The following is a 25,956-nucleotide window of genomic DNA, read 5'->3' as shown; positions in this document are numbered from 1 at the left end:
CCCCTAGCTGCCATCCCCCCATTTCCCAGGCCCCACTGGCCCATTCTGGGGCCGAGGAAGTCCCTAGGCTGAAGTTCCCTTCGTCTCTTTCAACTGCAGTTTAAAAGGAAATACAAAGCTGGCTCAGACCTCAGTGCCTGCTGCTCTGGAGCCTTTGAATCCACTCCTCCACGGCATGAAAGGGAGATAACAAAGGTGGCTGGAGAGGAAGTGGCGGCTGGACTTGGGGGAAGAGAGCTCCCCCTCCTTGCCTCCTCAAACCTGCTCCCTGGGTAGCAACTGAGGCTCTGGGCTGCAGACGGAGCCAGGGAGGACTGGCCTGGATGCTGGGCAGGGATGCCTCCTCTCCCTACCCACAGATACACGCCCCCTCACCCCCTGCCACCAGCCTATCACCAGCCCAATGTCCCACCACCAGCAATAGTCTCCTCTTGGGTTAAGCATTGTGTTTCTACCCAGTGGGTCTCTTTCAGAAAGCAGCTAGAATAGCATACAAAGCCTGTAAGGCTGCCATTTCACAGGAGAGAGAATCAGGGGAGGGGTACTCCTCCACAAACATTTTACAATTTTTAACCTGGCCTAGATGCTTTCTAGCACATACTTTATTGAATTATGATCTGTAGCATGATTAGCACCCATTTTCCTGATGGGAAAATTGAGGCTTGGAGAGTTAGGAAACTTGCTTGCCGAAGATGTGCACTGGCAAAGCTGGGATTTGGACCAGGAGTGCTTGGTTCCCACAGCATTGCTGCATGGCCTCCCTTTTCTGGGCACTCTCCCCTCTCTGAGCCCCACCCCTTTCCCATCCATCAACCCCAGTAACTGACCGTGGGGAAGGAGATGTATCTCTGAAAAGAGAAGACGAGCCACTGGGCTTGAGATTCCCCTTCTCTGAGCTGCAATCCCCAGCCCCTGCCCACTCCTCACCCAGGATATTAATTAATGGGAAAAGGAATTGTTTTGCTTCAGAGAGCTGGTGGGAGGATCAAACAGCATAGCTCATGGGAAGAACTTAGCCTAGTGGTTGGTGCTTAGTAAGTGCTCAGTTGATGGTATCTGTCAGTCTTGACTCTGTTCCAGGCCCTTTGTTGTGATGAGCTCATGAAATCTTCACCCCTAAGGGGTGTCCATTCTACTGCCATCTTCACTGTGGGGATGAGGAAACTGACTCAGCAAGGCGAAGTCATTTGTCCAGATTCCCAACCCCAGCCTGCCTGACTCCAGAGCTCGGCTCTCCTCAGCTGCCCCTCCAGTCCTGTTTCCCTGGTGCTGGCACAAAATCAAGAGCTCTCACAGGTCAGGCACAGTGGCTAACGCCTGTAATCCCAGTACTTTGGGAGGCCAAGGGGGTCGGATCACTTGAGTTCAAGAGTTCGAGACCAGCCTGGCCAGCATGGCGAAACCCCATGTCTACTAAAAATACAAAAATTAACTGGGCATGGTGGCGTGCGCCTATAATCTCAGCTACTGGGGAGGCTGAGGCACTAGAATCACTTGAACCCAAAGGCAGAGGTTGCAGTGAGCTGAGATCATGCCCCTGCGCTCCAGCCTGGGCAACAGAGCAAGACTCTGTCTCAAAAAAAAAAAAAAAAGCTATCACAAATAACTGACCCACTCTTCCTTTTCACCATCTCCATGAGATGAGAACAAACTTATTACCCCCATTTTACAGATGAGGAAACAGAGGCTCAGGGAAGAACAGGGATGGCCCCAAGATCACGAGTAAGTCCAGGCAGGGGCAGGCTCAACCCAAGACCTCCCGCCTCCCAGGAGCCAGCCAGAGCCCCAGGTTCATGGCCATCGGGTCTGCCCACCCAGCCCCATGCCCTCCTGCCAAAGCGTCCATTTGGCTTCCTCAAAAACAGAAGAGAAACTCAGAGGGTCACGGCGGCCCCACCTGCTCCCAGTCATAACAAACATGAGGTGACAAGAATCAGAGGGGAAATATTTATACACAGCGGCGGCGCTTGGTGAGCACCTCGGAGAATGTTGCACTCAGCCGGGAGCCGCCGCCTGTCATACTGGATTACCTCAAAGACTCCCGAGCCACTTAGTATGCCGGCTCCCCTCTCCCCGAACTTCTGAGTCATCCATTCTGCCCATGCAGACGCTCCTTCCACTGACATTATCTTTAACGTTTTGTAATCATGAAATATTAATGACCGATATTGAATTTAAAGTACAATTTGTGTCTGAATCCTTCGGTGGAAAGGGCAGTTGTAAAGGGACAGTCTTCAAAGAGACTGGCTGGGGGGATCTAGGGGAGACTTGGAAAGCCAACACTGGGAGGGGGCAGTACCAAGGGGGGTACCCAGTCACCCTCTCAGGAGTCATCCAGCCCTAAGCTGATCTGGAGGAGTAATAGCTAGATGTCCAGGACAGCAAAGGGTTAACCAGACTCGCCAGAAGCTTCCCCATCTGGGTCACCCCCGGCCAAGTCACGTCTCACAGAACCCTGCTTTTCCCTTCATGCCACAGAGCACGTGTTATGATTTTTAGATGCATCTGTGTGAGTATTCAGTGAAGATCGCTCTTCCTCAGGAAACTGTACCTTCCATGAGGGCAGGGCCCAGTCTGTACCTGCAGCACTCACACAGGCCAGGCACACAGTAGGCATGTGTGTTTACTGAAGGGATGAATGAACGGGCTTGCGTGCCCAGTTGGAAAAACAGGAATGCATGATGGAGAAGAAATGCTTCTAGTCGCATGGCTCCCAGTTGCGTGGGCCTGGACATGCCACTCCCCATCTTGTTACCTTGGTTTTCTCATCTATAAAATGGTGATAATCATACTTACTTTATTGGATGACTGTGACAATGGTAACTATTAATAATAGCAGCTTCCAGCTGGGCACAGTGATTCACACCTGTAATCCTAGCACTTTGGGAGGCCAAGGCGGGCGGATCACCTGAGGTCAGGAGTTCAAGACCAGCCTGGCCAACATGGTGAAACCCCATCTCTACTAAAAGTACAAAAATTAGCCGGGTGTGGTGGTGGGCACCTGTAATTCCAACTACGTGGGAGCCTGAGGCAGGATAATTGCTTGAACCTGGGAGGTGGAGATTGCAGTGGGCCGAGATTACGCCACTGCACTCCAGCCTAGGAGACAGACCGAGACTCTATCTCAAAAAATAGTTAGTAATAGCAGCTTCTATTTACTTAAAGCTTACAATATGCCAGGCATTGTGCTGAGTGCTTTCTGTAAAACATAAATCCCCCAAGGATTAGAAATAATGTGCCTCAAGTGCTTAGCACAGGTTCCTACTGTGTGCCTGACACATAGTAGGTGCTCTATTAAGTCAGAGAGAGAATCTGAGAGGAGAGGGAATGTCAGAGATCATGGGCTCCAGCCCTGTACCCATCCTGTTTTGTACCAGAGGAGACAGAGGCCAAGAAAGGGAGTCCTCCCATGAGGCTTTCTGACTCCCAGTCTGTGCCTCTCAGAAGGACCATAGAGGAGGCCTAAGGAGGCTGGAGGAAGGGGCAGGGATGGGGAGTGAAGGTCGCAGTGGGGTCTGAGCAGCAGAAAGTGCTCAGTTTCTCCTGCAGGGACCCCCCCACACACCCACAAGCCATGTACCCGCAGCCAGTGTTTTCTGGGGCCTCTTATCACCCACCCCAGCCTGGACTGGGCTCTGGGACCCGGTGATGAACAAGGCTTGGCCACTGACCCGAGAGTTCACAGGTGGGTGGGGAGAGACCCACTGACAGTCAGTGACAATACAGAGTGAAAGTCATGGGGTCATGGCGATTCCTGAGGAGCAGGGAGAGACTGTGTGTGTGTATGTGTGTGTGTGGTTTTTGTTTGGTTTTGGTAGAGAGGGGGCTCTCACTATGTTACCCAGGCTTGTGTCCAACTCCTGGGCTCAAGCAGTCCTCCCACCTTGCCCTCCCAAAGCACTGGGATTACAGGCATGAGCATTAGCACCTGGCCGAGAGGACGTCTGAGTTGGGTTTCAAAGGCCAAGGAAGTTTTTCCATGGGCAGAAAGGGGATTCAGGTGCTCCCAGCAGAAAGCCCCCTGTGTGCAAAGGCCTGGGAGCTTGGATGTCCGAGGCCCATTTTGAAAACAGAGAGGCTGGGTGTGGCCAGTCTCTGGGGCTGGAGGGTGTCCGGAGCAGGTGATGCAAGGCGTGAGTGAAGAAGCTCACTGGGCCTGTACAGAAAGGGCCTTGGTGTCTCATGAGGAACCAGACATCTCCTGCAGGTGACAGGGAGCCAGCGCAGGTCTTTGAGCAGAAGAGTGACATGATCAGATGTTTGGTCCCCAATGTTCCCTCGGGTTTATGGGAAGGATGGCTTGGAGGGGGCAAACGTGGAGTCGGGGGAACATATGGGAGGCTGTCAGGCTCAGCTTTGGGCTGGAGGGTCCAGGGCAGGACCAGGGCAGGTGGTTGGGAGCTCCAGGGAGGCTGCCTGGGGAAAGAGACATGTCACAGCTCTACATGGAAGGGGCTGCTTCAAGAGACAGTGAGCTCCCTGTCACTAGAGGTATGCAAATCAGGCCTGGGCTCCCCTTGGACTGGATGACTCCTGGGATCCTGTACCACCTTGAATACCTAACAGACCTCAACAGGAACAAAGATTTTGTGATATCCATGGAGTAGGACAGCCTAGAACATTAGGGACCAGCTCAGCTCCTGGGGAAGGAAAGTTCCCCCATCTCCCCTTTGAGTTTCAGGGATGTTATGATTTCAGGGTCCCTGCTTCACCCAGAAGTCCTCCCCCACCCTTTCCTTGGAGGAACAAACTTCCCCCCAATAAGGTCAAAGCTTCCAGTCTCAATGTGGAAAACAAATAGATCATCGAAGTCCCTCCAAGGGACAGAGAAGGGCACCTGAGCCTCCTGCTCCCATTGTGGGGGCGTGGGGACAGGGCAGGGAGTGCAAGGAGTTCGCTGCTGGCTGCCCTGACACCCACTTCCCTGGAGCACCCCCATCTTCTCGCCCCGCACGCCTCACTGTCCTGCCTGCTTGTCTTGGCGGGTTTGTAATTGGGATGATAAATCTTCCTGCCCAGCTGGCCAGCTCTAATCAGAGCCTGGTGTTTGGATGCAATTTAACTCCCTCGGGGAGGAGGGAGGGGCTGGAGGGCCAGTGGAGAAGAGGGTCCAAGCTCTGCTCAGTCCCCAACACTGCGAGCGAGAGGGAAGGCGCTTTCTTTGAGCTGATCTCTCTCCTCTCTCTCTCCCCCTCCCACCCCACCCCCCACTCTCCTTCCCACTCCCACTCCCACTCTTGCAGCTTCACTTCTCTGTTTCTGTCTAGGCTTCTGTCTTTCTCTGTGACAGCCAAGGAGAGCCACAGAATCCAGCTCCATTTGTTTTATTGATGAGAAAACCTTGGTCAAGAGACAGAGAAAGGGAGAGGCAGGAAGAGGGTCCCAGCACTAGACTGCTTCTGAAATGGAGGGGACGCAACCCCTGATACGACAGAGTCAGTTCATCCAAGAAGGTCTCAGTTTCTCCCCTGCACCTCCCCAGCATCCCTCCTGGAGCGTGGCCATGGTCAGAGATGCCACAGACAGTGGAATCCATGCCTCTGACACACCTTTATTAAGCACCTACTATGTAGCATACGCACAGTTACTGGGGATACAGCAGTAAAGAAAGTATACACAAATTCTGCTTACATTCTAGGGGAGAAGAGAGAGGATGAGAAAGTTCAATAAAAACAGAGGGTGCTGGGTAAATGCTACAAAGAGGAATAAGGCAGGGAAGTGGTGTTTGGTAGGATGGCAAAGGGCGCATGGAAATAAGGTCTTTAGGGGAGGCCTCTCCGAGAAGAAATCTGAGCCAAGACCTGAAGGAGGTAAAGGAGCAAACTCGGAGCAGAGTGAAAGAGGGAGGGTGGAGTAGTGACGAGGCTGGAGAGGCCACAGCAGGATGCTCATGGGGGGCCCTGTGGGCATGGCGGACTTGGGCTTATCCTTGGATCGCCCAGAACCTAGAGCAATCAAGGAGAGCTTCCTGGAGGAAGCAGGGAAATTTGTTCAGGGCCTTGAAGGCAAGATGCATTCTGACAGCTAAAGACAAAAAAGGCAACACCATGTGGTGGTTAAAAACTCCCCTTTAAAACCAGACCCAGTTTCAAGTACCAGCTCCTATGAGACCTTGGGCAAGTCATCTCACCCCTCTGAGCCCGTTTCCTCATCAGTAAAACAGCAACAGTCCCAGTCCCTGTCTCCCACTGTGGTTGACAGGACGAAATGGGGCAGTCCAGACCCTGGTCTTGGCACGTGCTTAATATGTGTTTGTTGCCATTCTTCCAGGGAGGAGCACATTCATAGGAGTGCCCTAACAGGGGCACCAGGCCAGGCCCCGTCTCCTTTGCCCTTCCCATTGGCCCCCAGCCCCATTCCCACGCCCACTCAGGTTGGTCCAGATGTCAAATGAGGAATTCTAGTAGGGGCTGGGATCCTGCTTGGAAGAGATCCACATCCTCCCCTCCCACCCCAGGGCCTTTGCATGTGCTGATCCCACTGCCTAAGACAATCTTTCCTTTCCCTTGCCCCTCATGCAATTACTTCCCAGTCAGGACTCGCCAGGACTCAACAGAAATATCATGTTTTTCCGGGAAAAACATCCTGCATCCCACCAGGCAAGATCCCTGCTCCAAGCTCTCGAAGCTCCTGAGCTTCTTCCCTCAGCCCTTATCACAGTCTGGAGTAATGTCTGTCCCTGCCACTAGACCGAGACCGTGCTGTCTTGTTCATGCTGTGTCCTTGGTACAAAGGAGATGCTTGATCCACAACTGTCAGCAAAAACCACAGGTTTCAGTTCCAGATTGTCCAGTCCAATCCCCCATCCATTATACAGAAGAAACTCTGAGGCCCAGCGAAGGTGAGAGACCTGCCCCACTGCACAGCAGTTCTCCTGCTCCGAGTTTGGTCTCTCCCCGAGGCACCCTGAGCTGCCTAGCCTCCGCAGGTCCCTCAGACCCCCGGGGCTTCACCTGCCACCTCCCCGGATTAATGGTGAGGCAGCTCAAGGAGGAAGTACCGGGCCAAAGCACGTTTAATTTTAATTTAGGAATCGGTTAAGGCTGCAGGCCTGCTCAGCCCCGGGCTGTCAATCAGCCTTCCTCAAGGCTGCATCAATTAGTTTAAAAATATTGAATGTAATTTTGCCTGACACAACATATTGCAGCTACTGCAAAATATAATTTATTTTAGAAGAAGAAATAATTAAACTAATTTGCATGTCAGTCAGCTGAACTGAAAAGCCAAGAGGGGAGGGCTGTGGGGGACCCAGTCCTTGGAGGGGACACCTGCCACTGGCCATTGGGTGAGATCCACTTGGGCCTGGGTGTAAGCTGTAGCTGCCGCTGAATGGACAAATGCCCAGGCAGCAGGAGGGACCCTGAGATTGTATCAGGACCAAGCACTGAACTTGGAGTTGGGAGACTTCGGACCCAACCCCAGGTCTGCTGCTGACTCCCCTAGGGCTGTGGGGAAAATCCTGCCCCTCCATGGACCTCTGTTTCCTCATCCAGAAAGTGGGTTTAACAAGGCCTTCTTCAAGGGTTATTTCAAGGATCACATGAGGTCATAATAAGAGAGTGTTATGAATTGGAAAATCCTACACAGAGGTGAAGATTAATAAACAGATTCCTTGTTTTATCCCAGAAACATTTAAGGTGGCAAAAAATAGGATTATTTTCCATTCTTACAAATGATTCTAATTGTGATAGGAGGGGTTTGGAGGAAGGCAGTCAGGCTGGATTCCCCCACCTCTCAGTCACCGTAGGGTAGTGGTTTGCAAACCTTGCTACAGGCTGATCCTCTGAAGCTGTTGAAATAAATAAATAAATAAATGACCAAGCCTTGGCCATCGGTGTTTTCTAAAGGCTTCCCAGGTGATTGTAACGTACAGCCGTGCTGGAGACCCACTGCCACAATGGCAATGGCAGTGGCAATGAGTGCTGACCTTGGGCAGTCCATGAGCTCTGGGATCCCAGGCCAGCCCTAAATTCAGGAATTCCTAGAAAAGAAAATGCAACTGGCAACTTTGGCAATTTAGAGGTCACTCAGCTGCCCCGCCGCTTAGGTCTGAGACTCTAACTCATGCCAAGGGCATTAGGGCTTTCTCACAAGGTGACCTATGACATTTTAAAAGAAGAGGTAAGAGAAGCCGAGCCAAAGCAAAGGTGCTATAATGGGGGTCTCATCCACAATGAGGATCTAGGAGGGGATCACCCACTCAGCAGTCCATCCTGCTCTACCTTCGACATGGCCCATAGGACCCTGTCTCTCCCTCCAGCCCATATACCCCCACCACCCTCCACTGCAGGGGGAAAGTGCCCTGGCCGCCCCCTCTACTCTCCCCTGCCTCTGCTGGGAGAGAGGCGCCTGTTCCTGGCTGTGGGCCTCGCCCCCTTCTTCCCAAAAGCACCCACCGTCTGTCTGTTGAAATTCGCTGGCAACGCACTCTTAAAAATAACGGTTCACCCGGCATCCCCAGTCACGACTCCCATCTCTCACCCCGGAAAAGCCCCCTGTAATCACTAGAATGGCAGATCTGGTGAGCTTAGAAGATAATGTGCCCCTGGCTAAGGGGAACTCCAGAGAGAAGCCAGGGTCTGAGTTAATTAAGAACTCAGCCCCCTCCTTTTCCTGACTGCCCCCCGCAGGAGGTGGCTGTACCTGCCTTCTTATCTCTATTTCTCTCTTTATCAACACGTGAGCAGCTGCCATCAGCACACAGTGGATCCTGAGTTCACAGCAGGAGGCAGCCGACCAGTCCCACTCCCCGCGAAACTCATGGGGAGCCTGGATACCTGGAAGCTTTCAGGCTGCCCCTAAAAGAGCTCCCTGCCAGCCCAGCCAGAAAGCCCCATCTTCCAAGTCATTGCTTGGAAGTGAGGTGTGGTTTCCTCCTCCAGGAGATGTTCCTGAGGTCACTGGCAGGTAGAACATGTCAGTAATGAATATGTAACCAAGATAGCAGAGGATGGGGCACCAGAGAGCACTCAGAGGTCTGGGCTGGTGAGGGCTTAGAAAGCACCAACACTCAGGGCACTGCTCAGACAGGACAGGCTGGGATAAAGTATTCCACATCCTAGAATTATTTAATGTCATTGCTAATAGGACCCTGCGAGGATGTCTGTTTATTTACAAATGCTTATATAGCACTTGCTATGTGTAGTACACACAGTTTTAAATGCCCTGCAGATATTAACTCAATCTGTCTCTTCACCTACCTATTAACCCGTTTGTGCCTGAGGTTGTAATTTTTTGAATTTTTGCAATCAGACCTTGGCGATGACCTAGGATATAAATAACTCTCACATGCTTAGCATTCCAATAATGGAACGCTAGGCATAAGTGGGTCAATATTGGACCCATTTTGCAGGTGAGAAAATTGAGGCACAGGGAGGTCACGTGACATGGCTCGGATTACACAGACATGTAGCCACAGAGCTGGAATCAGAACTACCCAGCATTGCTCGTAATCACTATGCTCTGTTTATTTTCCAGGTGTGGAAACTGATGTCAGAGAAGGCAGGGTCTTACCCAAGACCAAATACTGGGTCAGGGACACAGCCATGCCTGGAATTCAAGCCTCCTGCTGTCTCAGTCTTTCCAGGCTTCATTCATTCATTCATTCATTCATTCAGCAAATATTAATATGTTAGAATTTACCTGTACCATATCCCACAATGCTGGTAGCCCAGAGATAAATAAGACAGGGACCATGACCTTGAAGACATCCCAACTTGGAGGGGTGGGGACTTCATGGTTTTGCTGGCCAAGATTTTCCTCCCTGGACTTGTCTGGCCCGTTTAGGATCAGGTCTTGAGACGGCAGAAGTCTTGGAGTTTAGTTGCCCCTGACCCACGTCTAGAAAGCGTCCCATGTTTTAGTTTCTCCTTTGCAATATGGGGATAGAAATTGTACCAAACCACAGGATTTCTGCAAGGATACTTAAAATAATGAATGTAGATGCTCCAGGTGCATGCTGTGTGCTCTGTGGTGAGGGGAGGGGTGGCAGTGGTGATGGCAGCGTTGTTGGGGATCAGGGATGTGATGGTGATATTGGTGATTATGATGGGGTAATAGTAGTAGTAGGTGGGCTGGTGGTGGTGGTTGTGGTGACTATGGAAGAGATGGTGGTGGTATTGGTGATGATGATGGCGAAGGTGGTATTGGTGATGGTGTTGGGGTTGGTGGTGGTGGTGAGGGTGGTAATGGTGATGGCTTTAGTATTATTTATGGTAGAGATGATGAGTGTAGTACTAGAGGATGTGGTTCATTCTAATGGTGATGGTAGTGATGGTAGTGATGGTGATGACCTGATGGTGGTGGTGGTGATGGCAGTGGTGATGGTAACAGTGTAAGAATGGTGATGGTGGTACTGATAGTTATGTTGGTAGACGCACTGATAATAATGCAAATAGTGGTATTGGTAATGGCTTAATGATGATAATGGTAATAGTAATAGCGGTGGTGATGGCAAAGGTGGCCATGGTGGAGATGGTGATGGTGGTGTTGATGCTAACAGTGGTGACGGTGTTGGTGATGGCAGTGGGTGCTACTGGTGATTGTGGTGGTGAGGGTTGTAGTGATAATGCCACTGGTGCCAAGGCTGATGGTAATGGTGGTGATGGTTACAGCGATGATTACTCAACTTATGCCCAAATGTTGCCAGTTCTGGTCCTTGTACCAGCTTGGTTAACCCACAAATCTCTCAGCATGACCCCACTGCCTACTGTTGTCCTTGTAGTAGAGAGGAGGCTATCTAGATCTCACACTTGCTGCCTCTCCCCCGCTCCTGTGCTCTCATTACAGACAATCATGCCCAGCTCTCCCGGGCATCCCTAAGGATCCGAATCCTGGATGTGAACGACAATCCCCCAGAACTGGCCACACCCTACGAGGCAGCTGTATGCGAGGATGCCAAGCCAGGCCAGGTACCCCTGAGGGGCTGGGGACTGGGGGTTGCTTCCAGGACTGGCCAGCAGCACCCTCTGCCTGGACCCAGAGTGGTCTCAGCCTCACCACTAGCCCCCTATCCCCTCCTCACCCTTCAGCTCATCCAGACCATCAGCGTGGTGGACAGAGACGAGCCCCAAGGCGGGCACCGCTTCTATTTCCGCCTGGTGCCTGAAGCTCCCAGCAACCCTCATTTCTCTCTGCTTGACATCCAAGGTGAGCCTCCAAACCCTAGGATGCAAGAAGGGAGAGGCACAGTCTCTCTGCCCTGTTCCCATATTATAGACAGAGGGACGGAGGCGCCCACAGGGCCTATGTTGGATCTAAGATCATATGGAAAGTCTGGGCCAAGCTGGAGCTGTTACCCAGCCCACTGGCCAAACGCAAGCAGGGTGTGGGTTGGTGGAGTGGAGGAGGGCGTCCCAAGGATAAGAAATGGCAGATGGGAAGATATAGACAGGGAATAAATGAGGAATGGTTGTGCCAGAGTCCAGGGTGGAAAGAGCCCCCGTTCTGAGTGAAGACTGAAGTAAGCCACGTGCACACACTGCCTACCCTGTAGGTTTCTGGTTTTTTATTTGATTTTTTTTTTTTTTTTTTTTTTTTTTTTTAAAGACAGGGTCTCTCTCTGTCAGTCAGGCTGGAGTGCAGTGGCTCGTTGCAACCTCCACCTTCCAGGCACAAGCAATCCTCCTACCTCAGCCTCCCAAGTAGCTGGGACTATAGATGTGTGCCACCATGCCCAGCTAATTTTCGTATTTTTTGTAGAGACGGGATTTTTGCCATATTGCCTAGACTAGTCTTGACCTCCCAGGCTCAAGCTATCAGCCTGCCTCGGCCTCCCAGTGCTGGGATTACACGTGTGAGCCACTGTGCCCAACCCACCCTGCAGTTTAAAAACTGCTTTGTTCCACTCACATTCCCTTTTTGGTTTTTGGAATTGTTCTTGAAACAAGGTCTCACTTTGTCACCCAGGCAGCAGTGCAGTGGTGCAATCATAGCTCACTGCAGCCTTGAATTCCTAGGCTCAAGCAGTCCTGCGTCAGCCTCCCGAGTAGCTGGTACTACAGGTGCACACCATCATCCCTGGCTAATTTTTTTTTATTTTTTGTAGAAATGGGGTCTTGCTGTGTTGCCCAGGCTGGTATCCAGCTCCTGGGCTCAAACGATCCTCCTACCTTGGCCTCCCAAAGAGCTGGGATTACAGGCATGAGACACCACGCCAGACTCACATTTCTTTCTGCATCCTCACAGCCATCTTGTGAGGTAGTTTTCTGACTCCTCTCCCCATTTTACAGGTGATGAAACTGAGACTGTAAGAGAGAAAGAGCCCTGCTCAGGGTCATATAGGGAGTCAGTGGTGTGGGTAGGATTCAACCCACCCCCATCGCCAGTCCAGTGTGCTTCCTGCCTTAGCGCACCACCGGGAAAGCAAGCTGCCCTGCCTTGCCTGAGTCCACTGTGAGATTCCTCCCCTCTGGCTCTCACAAGTTCCTCATGATGTTGAAGTTTGAACCTTTAAGGAATAGACTGAGGGGAAGGGAGTAGTCACCAAACTGGAAATAAGGGACCAGGCTTAGCAAAGGGTGCGCTATACCACCCTGGCAAGCTCCTGTTCCTCTCTAGTTTTTTGTGGTGGTTGTTGTTTTGTGTGTGTATGTGTGTGTGTGTGTTTTGTTTGTTTGTTCGAGACAGCATCTCATTCTGTTGCCCAGGCTGGAGTGCAGTGGTGCAATCTCAGCTCACTGCAACCTCCATCTCCCAGGGCCAAGAGATTCTCCTGCCTCAGCCTCCCAAGTAGCTGGGGTTACAGGAGTGCACCACCACTCCTGGCTAATTTTTGTATTCTTAGTAGAGACAAGGTTTCCTCATGTTGGCCAGACTGGTCTCGAATTCCTGACCTCAGGTGATCCACCCACCTCCCAAACTGCTGGGACACCTGTTCCTCTCTAAGCCTCAGTTTCATTGTCTAAAATAGGGAAGATGCCTACTGTCCCGGGTGGCTAGGTGGCCCCAGTAAAATAAGGGCCACTGAGATATAGTGTTAATACCTAGAAATATCAATTCCTACGTCCAGCAATTATGTATTGAGCGTTTATTGAGACACAAAGCCTCTGTGTCAGGGTCTGCTCTGGGTCCTGGAAACGCAATAGCAAACACAACAAAACGTAGTTTTATTCTAGTGAGGTGAGACAGAAATTACACAAATGAAAAAGTGTGTTGGGGGTGACAAGTGGCTGGGGTGGAGGAATAATGCAGTCTCCACAAGGGTCTGGACTTGTCTTTCTTCAACCCTGGGTGCCTGGAGCAGTGCTTGGCACATAGCAGGTGTTTGATAAAATGTGTTCAATGAAACAGTGAAAAGTAAAGCAGGGACCAGGCATGTTGGCTCACACCTGTAATCTCAACACTTTGGGAGGCTGAAGTGGGCAGATTACTTGAGGACAGAAGTTCGAGACCAGCTTGGCCAACGTGGTGAAACTCCGTCTTCACTAAAAATACAAAAATCAGCAGGGCGTGGTGGTGCACGCCTGTAATCCCAGCTACTCCAGAGGCTGAGGCAGGAGAATTGCTTGAACCCAGGAGGCGGAGGTTATAGTGAGGTGAGATGGCACCATTGCCCTCCAGCCTGGGCAACAAGAGCAACACTCCACTTCCAAAAAAATAAAAAAAGGAAAGCAGGGTAAGAGGAGAAGCTATCTTCTTAAACAGGGTGGCCTGGGAAGGCCTCTCCAAGGGGATCCATAGTGAGAAGGGACCTAAAGGGTATGAGAGAAAACGACCACCCCAGTGGTAGAAACAGCAAGGCCCCGTGGTGAGCAGGACTGGGGTGAATTAGGAATGGAAGAGACCTGAGTGATTAGAGTGAGTAAGAGACAGGACTGGGAGGAGATGTGGTCAGCAAACCAGATCATGTGGTTTCCTTCTGGCCTTGGAATAGGTCTGGGATCCTTTTCAAGGCCTTTACACACTCACACCCAATGTGAGAGGCCTTAGTGGTCTCTGAAGCCAGACCCGTCTGTACCCCTGGGAGTCCTGTTAAAAACATGTAAGGCTCATGCTTATAACCCCAGCACTCTGGGAGGCCAAGGCAGGAGGATCCCTTGAGACCAGGAGTTTCAGAATAGCCTGGGCAATACAGTGAAAACCCATCCTTTAAAAAAATAATAATAATTAGCTGGGTGTGGTGGTGCACACCTGTAGTCCCAGCTACTCAGGAGGCTGAGGCAGGAGAATCACTTGAGCCTAGGAGTTTGAGGCTCCATTGAGCCATGATCGCACCACTGCACTCCAGCCTGGGAGACAGAGTGAGACTTTGTCTCAGTCAATCAATAATTAAAAATAAATAATGAAAAATAATAAACAGATGTAACAACCAGTGCAGCTCAGATGGCCAATCAGAAAGGACGCTGACCGGCCGGGCGCGGTGGCTCAAGCCTGTAATCCCAGCACTTTGGGAGGCCGAGACGGGTGGATCACGAGGTCAGGAGATCGAGACCACCCTGGCTAACACGGTGAAACCCCGTCTCTACTAAAAAATACAAAAAACTAGCCGGGCGAGGTGGCGGGCGCCTGTAGTCCCAGCTACTCGGGAGGCTGAGGCAGGAGAATGGCGGGAACCCGGGAGGCGGAGCTTGCAGTGAGCTGAGATCCGGCCACTGCACTCCAGCCCGGGCGACAGAGCGAGACTCCGTCTCAAAAAAAAAAAAAAAAAAAAAAGAAAGGACGCTGACCATAGCTTGGAGCAGGACCCTAGAAACCCTGCCATGCCAGGCATTAACTCCTTCGTGGCTTGATTGTGTCAAAGTTGGGAGGCTGCCTGGGGAAAAGGCTGAGGCAGCAGGGAGGGACTTGGGGGGCTCAGTGTCAACAGCTATTTAAACCTTTTTTGGAAGTATTTCAATATTTTAACAACGAGTACAGCCCTGCCTACTCATTATTCCAGTAGTATCTCGAGCTGGTCACAGGAAACACAGCTAGCCTTGGCTCAACTCTACCAAGTTCACCAGGCTTTACAATCCAAGGGGCCCGAGATTCTGCCTCAATTGCTGTTGTTTAGCTGCAGGGGGAGGGTGGGGGCACCAGAGCTGCCATCCAGAGTGCCACCTGGTGTAAGCTCCGGGGACTGGGTGGCAGCAGCACGCTGAGGTCATAGCAGCCGTGGAAGGCCTCCTCCTCCAGTCCCTCAGCCCCTTCTCACTACTTGCCAAGCCCCCTCCTCCTCACTGTATAAATATCTTAGGTGACAAACGGCTACCCCAACCCATCTGTTTCTTTGTACAAATGTGTAGCCAGTTTGGAAACGTGATTTATAAATATTGCCTTTGCAGCCAGGGATTGACACTGATGTATGTCAGGCCAGATGGATGGATGCAGCGCTGGGCACAGATCCCACCTAGAAGGGTGGGGTAGGGGGCTGGGGTGGCCAGCGGCTTCCCCAACTGAAGCCAGCTGCTGCCCAGGAGGGCAACTTGATGCATTCAGGGATGATGCCTGGGGATTCCCCTTCATGGGGTGGAGGAGTGGTGGGGACCCGAGTTCCCAGAACATATGGTCCCATGGCCCGAGACAGCAACCCTGAGAGACAAACATCCCTGTTCTTGCTTGGCAATCTGAGGCTGAGCCAGAGCCAGCCACTCATTTCTCAAATCTGCCTACTTCTCTGTGCCTCCACTACTACTATTATCTCACACCTAAAACACGCGAGAGCTTCCTGGCTGTTCTTCCACATTGACTCCTGCATTTTAGATGATAAGCTCCTTCAACTAGAACACAGGCCCAGCAAAGACAGGGACCGCATCCATCCTGTCCATTGCAGTATCCCCAGGGAGGACAGATAGAATAGTCCTGACAGACAGATGGTGCTCAATTCCTACTTGCTGTTGAATGAACGGGTTTGTCACTAGGTCACTTCTTTGCTTAAAGCCCACCAATCAATGGCCTCCTGTTGCATTTAAGAAAATTATTGGCCGGGCGCGGTGGCTCAAGCCTGTAATCCCAGCACTTTGGGAGGCCGAGACGGGCGGATCACGAGGTTGGGAGATCGAGACCATCCTGGCTAACATGGTGAAACCCCGTCTCTACTAAAAAAATACAAAAAACTAGCCGGGCGAGGTGGTGGGTGCCTGTAGTCCCAGCTACTCGGGAGGCTGAGGCAGGAGAATGGCGTGAACCCGGGAGGCGGAGCTTGCAGTGAGCTGAGATCCGGCCACTGCACTCCAGCCTGGGCGACAGAGCGAGACTCTGTCTCAAAAAAAAAAAAAAAAGAAAAGAAAATTATCCAGATTCTGGCCAGGAGTGGTGGCTCATGCCTGTAATCCTAGCACTTTGGGAGGCTGAGGCAGGCAGATCACTTGAGGCCAAGAGTTCGAGACCAGCCTGGCCAACATCATGAAACCCCGTCTCTACTAAAAAGTACAAAAATTAGCCAGGCGTGATGGCAGACGCCTATAATCCCAGCTCCTCAGGAGGCTGAGGCAGGAGAATTGCTTGAACCAGGAGGCGGAGGTTGCTCTGAGCCAACATTGCGCCACTGCACTCCAATTTGGGTGACAGAGCAAGATTCTGTGAAAGGAAGAAAGAAAAGAAGGAAGGGAGGGAGGGAGGGAGGGAGGGAAAATGACCCACATTCCTTACCACAGCTTCCCAGGCTTTCCACAATGAGCGCCTGCCTCCTCCTCCAGCCTCGTCTTGACTCATTGTAGCTATTACCCTCATTCCTCCAGCCACAGAGGACTGAGTGTCCTCTCAGTGTCCCAGGTCCCTGAGTGTATTATGCTTCTTCCAACCTCAGGACCTTTGCATGCGCTGTTCCCTCTCCCTAAACTCATTGTTCGGGCTCAGGAATCATATCACTTCTTCCAAGAAGCTCTCCCCGAACTCCTAGACTGGCTCAGGTCCTCTGTCATGTGCTCTTCCTATATTCTTCCTTCACAGCACTCACCATGGTTTATAATTGTTAACTAAATTGTGGGTTTGTTTGATTAGCATTGTTTCTCACATGAAAATATGAGCTCTGATCCAGGACCAGCAGTGAGCTGGCTTAGCTCTCTATTGTTTTCTCAGTGACTAGCGTGGTACCTAGCACATAGTAATTAATAAAGATTTGTTGGATGGAGGCCAGGCATGGTGGCTCATGCCTGTAATCCCACCACTTTGGGAGGTTGAGGCAAGAGGAGTCCAGGAGTTCGAGACCAGCCTAGACAATATAATGAGACCTCATCTGTACACATACACACACAAAAAAAACTTTAAAAATTAAAAAAAAATTAGCTGAGCATGGTGGTGCACACCTGTAGCCCTAGTTACTCAGGAAGCTAAGGTGGAAGGATTGCTTGAGCCTGGGAGGCCAAGGTCACAGTGAGCTGAGGTCACACCACTGCACTCCAGCCTGGGTGACAGAGTGAGACCCTGTCTCAAGAAAAGAAAAAAAAGATTTGTTGGATGAATGGAAGGAAGGAAGAGTGCTTTCAGTGGAAAAATTCAGACAAGTCACTTGTCTCTGAGCCACAATTTCCATATATACAAAATGGGAATAATACCACAACTCTTAATAGGTTGTGAGGATTAAACATTACTATGTATTTCAAATATGCAGACAGTCCTTGATGCATAAAAAATATCCATTCAGCGCAAATGGGTCCCATGCCATTCCCTCTTTCTCCCATCTTGCCCTCCAGCCCCCTTTCTTCCCCTGCAGAAGGCAGATTTTTCCCAGCTGGGGTTGACGCACCCTTTGGTGGGAGAGCTAGAGTTCAAGCCTGAGTGTAGGCAGTTTGAACTGTCGAACTTGACTCAACTTTGCCAAGTTCCCAAGGCTTTCCAACCCAAGGGGCCTGCAATTCTGCCTTAATTGCTTCTGTTTGGCTGAGGTGGCCACCAGAGCTGCCATCCAGTGTGACCACCCCATGTAAGCTCTGGGGATGGGATGGCAGCAGAGACCTGAGGGGCTGACCGGAGACCACTAGTTCTCCCAAAAGCTGTGGTTCATTCAAGGATTGCTCTTCAAGACTGGCTCCGTGCCAGCCCTGGCTGGCCATGCAGTGGAGAAACAGGCACACACTAACTTAACACAATGTGACAAGTGCTGTAACAGAACTGTGCATGGCACCTGCGTAGTCAGAGCAGGGAGAGGGGGAGCCATAAATCCTTCCTTCCCAGGGAAGCGGAGAAAGGAGGCCACAAGAAAGGAGGTGGCATTTAGCTGGAGCATGACGGATGAGGAATTTGCCCAGGCAAGAAGGTGAAAAGGGTGTTCCAGATAGCGGGAACTTTATGAGCAAAGGCAGGGCGGCCTAGACAGGGAGCCAGCAGTGGGTGCAGCACAGGGAAGATGGGGGCGGGATCTGAAAAAATATTAACCAGCATTATTGAGCCTTTCTATGGGCCGGGAACTTTTCTAAGGGTTATGTGTGAATTACACCATTTAATCCTCACACCTGCATGATACCCTTTCTGAGTTTACAGACAGGTAAACTGAAGCTTAGAGAAGCTCAGTGGGTTTCCCCAGCTAGTAAATGATAGACTTGCATTGTTTTTCAACATTTTAATGGAAATTCTCAAATATATGTAAAAGGAGATAGGCTAATGGCATGAACCCTCATGTTCCCGGCACCTCGTGGGCAGCTTCCAACTCATGGCCAGTTTCGCTGCATCTGGACCTGCAGTCCACTTCTGAGATGTGCCAAAGGCCACACGTCAGACCTTCCCAGGGCTCCTTCTGCTGCATAGCATCCGTGATGAGAAAGGCCAGATCTAGGGTGCTGAATTGGGGGCGTCTGGGGAAGGGGCTGGGTTAACTGGGGCCACGAAGCATGGCAAGGAACCCAGGCTGCCAACAGATCTCCCAGATCTGGCTCTCAGATTAGAAAGAGCAGACTGAAGACCGCAGGGAGAAGGAGGACTGAAGGTCCCCAGCAGGAAGGCAGGGCCCCCTTTGGCAGAGTTGGCTGTGAAGGGCGGGGCAGCAGCCTTCAGAGCTCTGGGCACTTCGTCCCCCTGCGTGTGCAGAACTGAGAGGGGCCATCAAAATGACAGAGGGTCAGGTGGCCTGACTCCTACAGAACAGGTGTGAAGAAGGCAGGAAGGGCGGAGAAGGGGGTGCCACCTGTCACCTCAGCCTGTGATCCAAGGCCAGCCACCATCCCCCTGCGTCCTGCCTGGCTTCCCCAGTGACAGGCTGAACTAGTGCCATGAGTTCCATTTGTATTTGTTCACTGTCCTCTCTGGCCGCCTGTGTGAAAAAGAAAGATGTGAAGAAGAAGACCTCGACACTCCAGGGCCCCTCATCAGGCCCCTCACCACGCCCCCAGCCCTCTAGGCTCAGCCTCTTAGGCAGAGACTCCTTGTCAGGCTCCAGGACTCTCAACTAGCCTTGGGGTATGAAAGACAGAAAGATCCCACAGCCAAAGGCAGATGCTGGCTGGCCTTCTGCCTTCTGATGACCTGGTCCCTTCTGATGACCCAGGACTTGTCAGGGCCCAACAAACCACAACCCAAGGACCCTATATGACTCCTAGGGTCAGAATACACTGGGAAGCTGGGGTGGAATCTAGAGCAAAAACAAACTATTGAGACAATATGAAAAAAAAAAAAAAAAGACATAGCCGGGACAGGACCTTGGCCTAGCTGGGGACAGAATCTTAGAATAGCTGGGGACCTTGGCACAGCTGAGGACAAAATCTTAGGATAGCTGAAAACAGAATCTTGGGATGGTTGAGGACAGAATTGTGGGCTACATGGGGACAGGATCTTTGGGCAGCTGAGGGCAGACTTTGGGGGACAGAATCTTTGGGCAGCATGGGGCAGAATTTGGAGGCACCTTGTAACAGAATTTTGGGAGATCAGAGAAGAGACTCATAATTCCACTGGGAGGCTGTAGTTTGGGGCATAGGGAGGTAAATCTCACAGTGCAATCAAGCGGTGGCTAGGACAAGGATGCTGACCCCTGGCTCCAAGTCACACCGCACCCCCTTCTTCTGGAACAGACAACACCGCTGCAGTGCACACGCAGCACGTGGGCTTCAACCGGCAGGAGCAGGACGTGTTCTTCCTGCCCATCCTGGTAGTGGACAGCGGGCCACCCACACTGAGCAGCACGGGCACACTCACCATCCGCATCTGTGGCTGCGACAGCTCCGGCACCATCCAATCCTGCAACACCACGGCCTTTGTCATGGCCGCCTCCCTCAGCCCCGGCGCCCTCATTGCCCTCTTGGTCTGCGTTCTCATACTGGTCGGTGAGTCCATCGAGAGCCACCCAGCCCTGCCTGATTGACCCCCATCCTGGGGTCCTGGGTTTCCTTCCTAATCAGCCCCCATGGGGCCTCAGCTTCCCTGTCCACATGAGGATGGGCTGGCCAAATGATCTCCAAGCTCTAACATGCAGCCCCCATGAGGAGTCTTCTAAGTGCAGAGCGGCCCCGCCACCAACTCCAGGGATGAGCTCACTGTGGCCCACCCCCTACACAGCCTAAACCTCACCCTAGCATATATTTTTTTTAATTCTCTTATGTGAATGGTCCCTTTTTAGTCTCTATGTAGGACTTTTAGTAAGAAGGGCTCTTGTGAACCTCACAACCACATGGCCAGGCATATATTATCCCATTTTTCAGATGAAAGCGCTGAGGGTCAGAGAGGTTAGGTGGCTGGTGTAAGGGTACCGGATAGTCTTCGGATTTGATATTACGTCTTCTTACCCTGTGTCCTCTACTCCTCTAACTACACCACCTGCTATTAATCTAAACTGAGAGCAAAATCTCAAGTCATTGGTGGTGGGGAGGGGGGCAAAGTCTACACTGGTTCCAGCCCACTAGCAGCCACTTGAACCCCAAAGTGTCCCCAATGAAGAGGTCAAGTTTCGAAGCTAACCTGGATTTGAGTGGCCATATGCCACCTTTCACAGCTGTAGCCACCCAAGTACAGAAGGGCACTGAGGCCAAAGCTAGAGGAGCTCAAGGGAGGTCCAAGCGCAGATTCTAGCCTTGCTGTGCTCCCTGGGAGATGTCAGCTGCCTCCCCATGCCCTCGCTGCCGAGCACTGGCATGGCCTCTGTCCACCCTCTGAGGACCTGCCCAAGGCCAGGCTGTACCTCCTCAGGTCCCAGCAGAGGCCCTGGGCAGGCTTCTCCTAGTTGGGAAGCCCCCCTTCTCCCCCCACCCCAGCCCATGGCTCAGAAACCCTTTTTCCAGAGGGTACACTTTAGAGCAGTTTCATTTTCCGAGGCAGTGCAAACAAATTTCTGCCTAATTGCCCACAAACGAAGACAGTGCACATCAGTGCTCTAAAGGTGACGGGCGGAATCGCTGATCAGGCCTGGCACATCTGTCGCCCGCCGCCCGCAAACCTCACCATCTGCTCCCGTGGGCATCCCCCTCCATAGCTCCCAGCCTCGGCTCTGAAAGCCATCCATCCATCTTTCCCACTTCTCTCCTGACACCTTCCTTCCCTGTGCCCTCCCTCCAGGCCTGTCCCCAGCTCTCATGCTCTTCCCTGTCACAGGCCACCTTGTTAGGTGGTGAGCAGGTGCCCTGCCCCATAGCCCTCACAGCCAGCCCTGGCCACTGGAGCTGTTTGGAGGAGCAACAAGAGTCCAGTGCCCAGCACAGTACCTGGTACATGTCTGTCCATCTGTCTGTCCATCCACCCACCATCATTTACCTATACATCCATCCAGTGAGTCCCTCCCATGTGCTAGACACTGAGATTTAGCAGTCAGCAAAAGAGACTTAAAAGCCCTGAGTAATTGAAAAGTCGGGGTTGCTAACACTGAGATGGGGGAGACTCGGGGTGGGGAAGGGGAAAAGATTAGTATTTCACCTTTGGACCTGTTAAGTTTGAGATTCGCTTGGTCAACAAGAGGACATGTTGAGTAGGAAATTGAATGTACAATCTAGATTTCGGGGGAGAGGTTCAGGCTGGAGGCTGAGATATGGGAATTGTCAGTTTCTAAATGGAACTTTTAAAGCCGTTGAGACCAAAGGAGAGCTCCAAGAGAGGAAGCATGGATACAGAACTGAGGTCTGAATCCTAGGACATCTGAGTTAAGGTAGGCGAGGAGAAGCCTGCTTAGAAGATTGAGAATGAGTGATCAGTGAAGTTGGAGGAGGAGGAGGAGAATGTGGAGTCTTGGAAATCAAGTGAAGAAAGCCAAGAGGGGACAAGCATTCATTCACTTACCCGTGTCCTCCATCCAACTCTTCCTTCAGTCATTCATTCACTCAACAAGCATGGTTCAGGTGCTCACTGCATGCCAGCCACCAAGATAGAGGAACATTTCCCAGGTCCTCAAGGGTAGCTTAGGATGTGTGTTTTGGGGAGGAGACAGACATGGTAACACAGCAGGGTCTGGTCTATGACAGAGCTGTGGCTTTCAAACTTGAGCTGCCTCTTCATGTTTGCAGGTCTGGTTAAAACACAGATCCCCCTCCACTGCCACAAGATCCGTGCCAGGATCCAAGGGTCTGCATTTCTAACAAGCTTCCAAGGGGATGCTGCTGTTGCCCAGGGGCTGCACTTTGAGAAACAGTATGATAGAGGAAGGAGCCCCGTCCTGGGGAATCTTGGAGGGGAAGGCACGGAACTTGGCCTGCAGCTCTCAGGGAAGGGTTCCTGCAGGCCTTGACCTGCAGGAGAACCAAAGGGCTGAGTAGGAGCTCAAGACTTCTGGTGTGGCAGAGGAGGGTGAGGGTGAAAGAGAGGTCAGGGTGAAGGACATCTTTCACTCCCCCAGGTCCGTCTGTTTCTCAGCTGCCTGCTACACACCCCCAGCACCTAGAGTCCTCAGAGAATATATCTCTTCATAGAGCTGAGAAGGGAGACCTCAGGCCTCAACACCCGGGAAAACCTTTAACACTGCTCTCCCATTGGCCACCTCCACCCCAGAGTAATCTAGCCTCGATTTGCATACCTCCCGAGATGGGTAGCTCACTACCTCTCCAGACACTCAGCTCAGTTTTGATTGTAAGAATGGCTTTTTGAAGAGAAATCCAGGAAATCTGTAGGAACGTTGAGACTGGGTCCACTCTGCTGGCGGGAAGCGGGAGGAGATGGGGTAGAGGGTCCTCCTAACGCCGTGGGCGGGGCTTGGCCCTCAGTCGCCCCCTCTGTCCCCCTGGCAGTGCTGGTGCTGCTGATCCTCACCCTCAGGCGCCACCACAAGAGCCACCTGAGCTCGGACGAGGATGAGGACATGCGGGACAACGTCATCAAATACAACGACGAAGGCGGCGGCGAGCAGGACACCGAAGCCTATGACATGTCGGCGCTGCGGAGCCTCTACGACTTCGGCGAGCGCGAGGACGGCGGCGGCGGGCGGGGGCGGATCCGCGGCGCGGGCGAGGTGGCTCGGGCGGGGGCGCGGGCAGCCCCCCGCAGGCCCACCTACCCTCCGAGCGCCACTCGCTGCCGCAGGGGCCGCCGAGCCCCGAGCCGGACTTCTCAGTGTTCAGGGACTTCATCAGCCGCAAGGTGGCGTTGGCGGACGGGGACCTATCGGTGCCGCCCTACGACGCCTTCCAGACCTACGCCTTCGAGGGCGCGGACTCACCGGCCGGCTCGCTCAGCTCGCTGCACAGTGGCTCGTCGGGCTCGGAGCAGGACTTCGCCTATCTCAGCAGCTGGGGTCCGCGCTTCCGGCCCCTGGCCGCGCTCTACGCCGGCCACCGCGGGGACGACGAGGCCCAGGCCTCCTAGCCCCGCGCCTTGCCGTCGGGGCGCGGCTGCTCACCCGCCCAGCACACGCCGGGGCCCCCAGGACAACGCGTTTCCCCGTGGACCCCCTTCCCTGCCCTCCCCAACCCTCCCTCGGCGGCCGGACGGAGGAGGACTTGCTAGGAGCGGATTCTCTCGCTCCTCCTCCTGTGGGGGTGCAACTTTGGGGCCCAGAGGTGCGGGATTCTGACCAACGGCATTAAAACTGAGGCGAAACCGGGCGCGGCGTGGCTCTGGGGTTAGAATGGGAGATGGGGGTGGCGTTGCAGAGTCGGGAAGGGGCGGGTCACTCAATCCTGGCCTGGGGGAGAATGCTGGAGGGAGCACGCCGCTGAGATGCCCCCACCCCAGGTTTCCCCCATCAGAGTTAAGAGGAAAGAAGGCTATTCATTTACTAAGCACCTACTGTGTGCTGGGACGCTGTACAGAGACCAGCTCAGTCGTCAGAGAAACCATGAGGTGGTGTCCTGCACGGAATAGAAGGGGAAAGGACCCCAGAGAAGTGGCTGTGACCCGTCCAAGGGCACCTGGCCAGTGAATGGCAGAGCCTCTGGCACTGGCCAGCTGCCTGGCCTCGGGCAAGTCACTTCACTTCTCTGGGCCTCAGTTTCCTCATCTGTCAAATGGGGTTAATAACAGAACCTACCTCGAAGAGTTGTGAGGCTGAAAAGGGTTCATATGTGTCAAGTGGTTAGGACAGTGCCTGGCACATGGTAGGTGTTCAATAAATGCTAGCCTTTGTTACTATTCTTATCTTTGTGGTTCTTAGAAGCCTAGTGTGTCTGCCTCCAAGGTCTGAGCTCTCTCCCTTGCTCCAGATGCCCTTCCCCTTTTCCCTACATCTCCAAGGGGAGAGGAAAAGGTTGCAACTGTCAGCTCCTGATCCTGCCCTGCGTGGGGGATAAGGACACCCCCAGCAACTGTGGAGCCTTCAGGAGTCTCAGACCACACTGAAACACCAGCGGAGCCAAGCAAGAACAAGCTGGGTGACTCCAGGACTTGAGTGGATGCAAGGATTGGCAGGAGACAGAGGGGTCAGAAACCACTGGGTAAGGGGCGGGGACCTTATCTCTCTGGCTTTGGAACCCATCAGTTTCCCCACTCATGGATCCCAAATTAAGAACCCCTGGACTAAATCACCTGAAGAGTTTCCAACTCTAAAACCATATGATTATAAGATACAGGTTATCTGTCCTCCCACCTCCCCCCACACCCAAGTGATTCATTCATTCCACATTGATCCAACATGAATTCCAGCTCCTGCTAGCTGGGCATCCTTCATCAAGGTCCTCCACTGCTGAAGCCTCAGTTGCCTTATCTGTAAAATGGGGGTAATGATAGTCTCTTCCTTAAAGGATTATTAAAAGTCTTAAATGAGATAGTGGATGTTAAGCTCTGAACTCAGTGCCTTCCTGACGTGGAAAGTTCCCAATAAATGCTTGTTAGCCTTATTTTTCTTACCCTCCCAGAGGGCTCTCATTCATTCCCACATTTGCCAAGGTCCACTGTGATAGATCCACAGATGGCCAGTATGTCCCAGTGCCTTACCTGCATTATTTTCTCTCATTTAGGTACTGTCAGCCCCAGTTCACAGATGAGGAATCTGAGGCTGAGAGAGTAGTAAACTGCCGAGGGTTACACAGATGATAGGTAGTTCCTCCCTTCCAGTAGCTCAAGACCTAAGTTGGAGGAAGGAAGTGGATCAGGGAGCTGAAGCAGCCAAAAATAATGTGTTTGGTAAGAGTAGTAGAATTAACAGAATAAGATCTCCTGGAAGCACTAAAGAAAGACTGAGTAATCCTGGAGGGCTTCCCAAAGGAAGTAACTTCAACTGGGTCTTGAAGAATGCGTATGGGATGTGAGGTGGCCAAGCGAGCAAGAGTATTCCAAGAGGAACGAAGAGCATCTGCAAAGGCTGGGGATGGGGAGAAGGCAAGAAGGATGTGGCAGTTTCAGGAAGGGTGTGTGGCCCTTGGGACTGAATCACAGGGTGGAGGAGTGGTGGGACATGAGGCAGGGAAGGCTGGTTGGAGGTAGTTGTGAAAAGAACTTGAAGGCCAGGTTAAGGAACTTGATAACTTGCTCAACTTGAACATGCCTTCTAAAGTCCATTGAGAGTGGCCAGTAGCAGGGATGTGGGGTTAGCATGGTAAGCCCAAGTGGAGGGAAATCTGGGAACCCCCAAATCATCCCATGTGGGACCCTTAACCCATGGTTCCTATAGCTCATGCTACAAATGGGCATGTTAACTTGAGGACCCCTGGGGAGAGCTGCAGCCACCTCTCTTACCCCTGTGTGCCCAGCTCTCACATA

The 25,956-nt window shown here is 52.3% G+C and overlaps 1 protein-coding gene across 1 annotated transcript in view; it reads left to right on the top strand.

The window, feature by feature from the left end:
* Positions 1-23,722, top strand: part of CDH22 (cadherin 22) — a 134,944-nt gene extending 111,222 nt beyond the window's left edge. The window contains 5 exon segments of the mRNA XM_021920987.2: positions 10,789-10,910; positions 11,031-11,148; positions 19,920-20,171; positions 23,052-23,269; positions 23,272-23,722. Of these exon segments, the coding sequence (XP_021776679.2) occupies positions 10,789-10,910; positions 11,031-11,148; positions 19,920-20,171; positions 23,052-23,269; positions 23,272-23,625 (1,064 nt within the window). The 3' untranslated portion in view covers positions 23,626-23,722.
* Positions 23,723-25,956: the final 2,234 nt, after the last annotated feature.

Source organism: Papio anubis, chromosome 16 (genome assembly GCF_008728515.1).
Source record: "Papio anubis isolate 15944 chromosome 16, Panubis1.0, whole genome shotgun sequence".
Taxonomy (NCBI): Eukaryota; Metazoa; Chordata; class Mammalia; order Primates; family Cercopithecidae; genus Papio; species Papio anubis.
Note: the sequence above shows the minus strand (reverse complement) of the source record. Positions and strands in the feature narration are given on the sequence as shown.